Genomic DNA, 6,792 nt, shown 5'->3' with positions numbered 1-6,792 from the left:
GGGCGCTCTGGCGGCGCGGTCACTGGAGGGCGCTCTGGCGGCGCGGCCACTGGAGGGCGCTCTGGCGGCGCGGTCACTGGAGGGCTGGGCGGAACCAGCGGAGACTTTGACTTGGCGGCAGCCATCTTGGGTGCAGACTCAGGCTTGGCGGCCATCTTGGCTGGGGACTCAGGCTCGGCGGCCATCTTGGCCGGGGACTCAGGCTCTGCGGCCATCTTGGCCGGGGACTCAGGCTCGGCGGCCATCTTGGCCGGGGACTCAGCAACGGCGGCCATCTTGGCCAGGGATTCAGGCTTGGCGGCCATCTTGGCCGGGAACTCAGGAACGGCGGCCATCTTGGCCAGGGATTCAGGCTTGGCGGCCATCTTGGCCGGGGACTCAGCAACGGCGGCCATCTTGGCCAGGGATTCAGGCTTGGCGGCCATCTTGGCCGAGAACTCAGGAACAGCGGCCATCTTGGCCGGGAACTCAGGAGCGGAGGCCATCTTGCGTGCAAACTCTGGTGTGGCATCCATTTTGCGTGCAGACTCTGGCATGGTAGCTATCTTGAGAGCAGATACTAACATGGCGGCCAACTGGTGAGCAGACTCTGACATGGCGGCCATCTTGGGTGCTGACTCTGGCTTGGCAGCCATCTTGCCTGCAGACTCTGGCATGGCAGCCATTTTGTGAGCTGACATTGACGTGGCGGCCATTTTGTGAGCTGACGCGGCGGCCATCTTGTGAGCTGACACAGCGGCCATCTTGGGTGCTGACGCGGCGGCCATTTTGTGAGCTGACGCTGGCATGGCGGCTGACGGGCTTGAACGCGGAGAGGAAGCCTGAGACACTGGGCTGAGGACCATCGTGGGGCTTAGGAGAACTTGGGGACACGTGGGAGGCAAGGAGGGGGTGAGGTCGCTGGAGTGATATGCGGAGGGTTCTGGCTTTTGGTGAGATGGGGTGATTGCAGGCTTCCAGATGGGAGGAGGATTACTATCCTCCACCATGACTTGGAACGAGGAACCACACAAATCGAGAACAAAATTTACAAAATCTGCTACGGGACAGTAGCAATCATTTGGAGTAATCAACTGGAACAAATAATCATCTTTGAGTCCCATCTGGAAGCATGCGTTGACCATTTTATCACTCCATCTCACCAGATGGTAAATACTCAGAAACTCCTCCACATATTCTTCCAGTGAACGCTCACCTTGCTGGAGGTTCCATAGTTTGTCCTCAGCCCAGGTCATATTTCTTTGTGTAGGTTCCGTCGATCTGTCACAGATGATCAGGTGAACCGGAATAAATGAATATAAACAGTTTTATTAAACAAAACACTGAAACTAATACAAACAAACAAAAACCGGGAGCAAGCAATGATCACATGTAACAATACATCGACGGACACTGGGGAGTGAGCAGACACAGACTTTATACACAGAAACATGGGCGTGGTCACAAACAAGATAACGAGATGACGAGGGGGAAATACAAATATGGGCAAGACTAAACCAAAAGGACTAAACCAAAAGGGGGAGAACAAGGACTAAACCAAATGAATTAGAAACATAGGGGAAAAAACACTTGGGAAACAGAACAGAACAGGACAAAACACAGACATAATCCTGACAATAAGCGTGTTAACGTACCGTGAGAGACCATTTTTGAAAAGGGAATGCTCTGGTTACTAACATAACCTCGGTTCCCTGAGAGAACGGGAAAAGGCTTTGTGTAGGCTGCCTTGTTATAATGCTGCATGTGAGTTGAAGACTGTTGCTATCAGTCAAAAGATCCTGATGAAATGGCATTCAGTGCCAACTTAAATAGGCAGTAGGCTCTGCCTGTTTTGGCGGACTGATATGCCATTTTTTTATGCAACTCCACGAACTTAAAGGTTGTATCAGCGATTTCTAGCCTAAAACATAAAGTGTCAAATTCAGCTGACCTTTATTCACGATCCGCTCGCTGCCTGCCCCATAAATTGTCTGTGAAAAAACCGCGTCTCTCTGGTCAGCCTAGGGTCCGGGGGTTCGTGTTGTGGACTTTCCTACTGGTGCAGGGATGTGAGGGAGGCGGAGCGAAAGTCCACAACACCAAACCCCTGACGCTGATTGGTTGGAACAATGTTTGTTTTTGCTGTGGAATGGTTGGTAGTGCCGATTGTTTTTTTGGCATATCTCGGACCCTAGGCTGACCAGAGAGACGCGTTTTTTTCACAGACAATTTATGGGGCAGGCAGCGAGCGGATCGTGATGAAAGATCAGCTGAATTTTACACTTTATGTTTCAGGCTAGAAATCGCTGATACAACCTTTAAACAAGTTGCATTATTAACCGGACCGTTTACCGTCTCACAGACAGTAGAAACTGCTGTATGGCTCCACATGAACAAAATCTGTTCTGTAAAAAGTGGTGAATTCTGATCTTCTTTACTGTCTGTTGAAGTGGTTTGGTTTGGCAGAGTCAGATGAAGGTTTCTGTTCTTATCATCATCATCACCACAGGTCTTTGCTGTTGTTTGGCTGTTAATCTGTGATATGTGTGAAAGGGTAAGATGATAACCTCCGTTTGATCTGGTATTTTCTGCGCTGGAGCCAAACTTCTGTCTCACTTCAACAGATGCTGTCTTCAGATGATTAATGCTCAGCCTCAGGCCAAGATTAACACGCTGAAATATCATCACATTGCCACAATCATGCCACACGCTTCTGTAAAACCACACACGTTCAGTTCATTCAATGAGCAGAGCTGTTTAGATCTCTTTAGTGTCTCAGAGGTTTCTTTCTGAGTCTTAATAGAAAGCAAAATATTCTGCTCCTCAGATGTTTCTCCTTTTTATTTTCTGAAACTGCAGCAATGTCTGCAATCAGTATGAAGTCCAAAACATTTCTCACCAAGTTTTTCTTGCTTTATACAGTGAAAAAACAACTGGTGTATTTCCTAGAAATTCCTGGTAAACATCACAAACAGTTACAGAAAAACAGCAAGTAACACACTGAAATGTGAGATTTGGAAGCAAAAAGGGTGAAAAAGTATTATCTTGTAAAATATACTCCAATAATCTCTGTTATTAATTATAATAATTAAAATATATTTGTAAGTATTTTTTACAGCTCTAGACCAAAATTTAGCCTGACCAACCACTGAGAAATAAAAACGAGTTTTTTTTTTCTTTTCTTCTTGTTTTTAACACACATGTAACTATTTTGTGAGAGTTAATGCTTAAAACAAGAAAATGCAGGACAATCTTGGAAAAGCAGCCTCATTGTCTCCTGGTGTTGCTTCTGCTCCAGATTTGAGGATGTTTATTGAAATGAAGGAGCAGATGAGGAGGTGTCAGAGCAGGAGGAGGAGGAGGAGACATGGGAAGGTGCTCATCCTTCATATTCCATCTGCTGTGGTCAGTGGAAGAGTGTCTGCTTCTACCTGTGTGGGAGAAAGACCGTCCACGCTCATCATTCACATCTGCATTCACAAAGAATGGCCGTAATTATCGCACATACTGACGAGGATCATCAACGCATGGAGAAGTAAAAGGCTGTTTGGAGAAGTGTTTTACCCCACAACAAAGGTAGGATTTTTCTGTGCTTTTACACTGTTTTTATTGCATGTTTGCTGTTTGGACAAATAAGTCAGACCTCAGAAACTCAACAGGTGCTGCTTTTCTAAGAGGCAACAACTCGGGTTTTGTCTTCTTGTTTGGGATGCAGTTTGACATTAGAAATAAAAATTAGAAATTAGATTGAAACTATATGATTCTTATGGTTTTCTTTTTAATTTCAGTATTTGCAGGTTAATTGTGGACAGATCATTCCTGTTAAATGTATTGTATATGCTGGAAAAATGTGGTGAAAAAAATTCTCCCAGAAACCAAGTGAATTTCACAAATAATTAAAAAAAAAAAAAAAAAAAACAGCAAGTGAAACATTGAATTAAATGTTACTCTGTACTACAATAATCTTTTTTTATTTGGAACTTTAAAAAAATATATTTTTTTTTTATGTGTATATATCAGTTAATTATATACAACCACATTAGGGTCTTTATTTAGCAATAAAACATCAGTAAAAATATGACACTATTAAAGAAAAAGAGATAATGGAATATGTTTTACATTAAAATACTATTTCACCATTTTTACTTCCAAATTTGCTAGCAATTTTTGATTAAAACAGTTTCTTCACTTCATTTTTGTCAGTGTATGCACACTATTTGTAAAGAGTAAATCTGTAATGAGATATATTTTAAAATGACTTTCATTGGTGGAAAAATTTATTTGGTGATTAAATAATCTTTTGATTTGAGTAAAACAGCTCATTTAGACACCTGTGGATTTCGGCTGTTCGGAGACATTTATAACATCCTTATTACCATATAATCACATGTTTATTACTACATAATGGCTATTTTGAAGTGCTTTCTCATCGAATGGCTGTAGATTGATGACTGTGGAATAGATGTGTCTAGTTGAGGGTTTTCAGCCGTTTAGGCTCGTAGCGAGCTCCATCAGGTCTGGATCTCTGATCAACATGGCTGATTTGCTCCTCCCTCTGTCTCTCTCCTCCTCGCGTCCATCTCTGTTCTCCTCGTCCCGTCAGAGAGGCTTCTGCGTCTGAGCCGGTCTCTCGTCCTCCACGGCCTGCCGGCGACCCATGCTAAGAAGCAGACTCCCGGTCACACACATGTCTTCGGCCATCGCCCCCGTCAAACCCTCCGGCACCGCCGGCCCCAAGGAGGTGGAGCTGACCCTGGTGAAGGAGCAGAATGGGGTGCAGTTCACCTCCTCGGCTCTGGTCAGTCCCAGTGGTCAGACGCACCCCTCCGGAGAAGAGCGGGAGACCTGGGGCAAGAAGATCGACTTCCTGCTGTCTGTCATCGGCTTCGCTGTGGATCTGGCCAATGTCTGGAGGTTCCCTTACCTGTGCTACAAAAATGGAGGAGGTGAGAGACATTCAGATAGGACTGAAGTCTGAGATGTGCTTCACAAAGCCACGCGGATGAGATTGATTAAACTTGCACAGATATAGATTTTCTGTAGAAATCTGCCATTTACAGCTGAATTAGACAGTCTGAAAAATCAAGAGAGATGTTGATGTAAAATGTTAAAGCAACAACCAACCAACCAAACAAATAAATGCATAACTTGGATTTTTTTTTTTTTTTAATTCAGTTACTTGCCAAAGCAACATTTCTCTAAAATGAAATCATAAAACTGTACAGACATGTTTAAACACATTGGACTCACTTTCAATTTTGATTACCTTTTTGATCAAAAAAAATTTAGATGAAATCATCTAATTTTTCAAGAAACTGAAATTTAGTTATTATTATTATTATATAAGTTGTATATACTATAGTGTTTTACAAAACTAATATTCAAGTTGTTAATTGCATTATTTTTATTGAGTTTAAACAGGTAAAGTATAAAGAAGTGGTCCTCACAAATCGTTGGTTCACTGCAAAAAAAATGCTTTTCTTTGATTTTTTTTGTCTTGTTTTCAGCTAAAATTTCTTAAATCAATAAGGATTTCTAGACATTAAATTAAAAATTATTGTCTTGTTTTCAGAAAAAAAAAGGCAAAATTAAGTGCGTTTTTGCTTGAAACAAGCAAAATAATCTGCCAATGGGGTAAGAAAAAAATCTTATTTCAAACAGAAAACAAGATCATTTGTGACCCTGGACCACAAAACCAGTCATAAGGTTCAATTTTACAAAACTGAGATGTATACATCATATGGAAGCTCAATAAATAAGCTTTCTATTGATGTATGGTTTGTTAGGATAGGACACTATTTGGCCGAGATACATCTATTTGAAAATCTGGAATCTGAGGGTGCAAAAAAATCTAAATACTGAGAAAATCACCTTTAAAGTTGTCCAAATTAAGTTCTTAACAATGCATATTACTAATCAAAAATTACATTTTGATATGTTTACAGTAGGAATTTTACAAAAAATCTTCATGGAACATGATCTTTAGCAGATTGATCATTGGCAGATTATTTTGCTTGTTTCAAGCTAAAGCAAACTTAATTTTGACTTGTTTTTTTTGAAAACAAGAAAACTTGTTGTTATTGATTTAAGAATTTGTAGATATTTTAGCATTTTTTTTGCAGTAAATCTAGACAAAGAACATCAAATAAAAGTGAGTTTTCAGACTACCATTAGTGTTTTTTTTCTTCAGAGTTCTCATCACTGTTCTCCTACTCTCACATGGATATCTGCAGGTGTTAATGTTTCATGCTCTATGTTTGCGCTTGTGTCAGGTGCGTTCCTGGTGCCGTACCTCTTCTTCATGGTGATCGCTGGGATGCCGCTCTTCTATATGGAGTTAGCTCTGGGTCAGTACAACCGTGAAGGAGCAGCAGGCGTCTGGAAGATCTGCCCCATCTTTAAAGGTACGTGACCTTCAGAAACTTTGGTTTGGTTTGTTTTGTGCTTTAATACATTTTGGCCTATGAGTCTTAAGGTGACAGCGCTGTTATGATCAGATGTTCACTGGCTCTTGAGGCAAAGGTGTTTTTGTCCCCGAAACAAACTCATCATGGCAAACGGCAGACAGGTGCTGTTTATCTCCAGCTCAAATCATCTGCAGTCAAATGGAAGACAGAAAAATTGGCTTTTAGTATGAAATTTGCCTGCCAGGCCTCAGTTGTTGGTGGATCACAAATTTTGTGTCACTTCACTGGTATCACATCCTGACACAAGCACACAGAAGATGACCTTCAGTTCTTCACTGTTCCTCAATAAACAAGACTTTATAATGTGATATGAGATATATTATTCTATGCACCTTGCAGAAGTAAG

At 41.9% G+C, this 6,792-nt stretch overlaps 1 protein-coding gene across 1 annotated transcript in view; it reads left to right on the top strand.

The window, feature by feature from the left end:
* Positions 1 to 3,418: 3,418 nt before the first annotated feature.
* slc6a3 (solute carrier family 6 member 3) overlaps positions 3,419 to 6,792 on the top strand; it is a 30,598-nt gene continuing 27,224 nt past the window's right edge. The window contains exons 1-3 of the mRNA XM_073846525.1: positions 3,419 to 3,555; positions 4,583 to 4,925; positions 6,252 to 6,383. Of these exons, the coding sequence (XP_073702626.1) occupies positions 4,637 to 4,925; positions 6,252 to 6,383 (421 nt within the window). The 5' untranslated portion in view covers positions 3,419 to 3,555; positions 4,583 to 4,636. The remainder of the gene's footprint in view (positions 3,556 to 4,582; positions 4,926 to 6,251; positions 6,384 to 6,792) is intronic.

The sequence above is a fragment of the Garra rufa genome, chromosome 9, assembly GCF_049309525.1.
Source record: "Garra rufa chromosome 9, GarRuf1.0, whole genome shotgun sequence".
NCBI lineage: Eukaryota > Metazoa > Chordata > Actinopteri > Cypriniformes > Cyprinidae > Garra > Garra rufa.
Note: the sequence above shows the minus strand (reverse complement) of the source record. Positions and strands in the feature narration are given on the sequence as shown.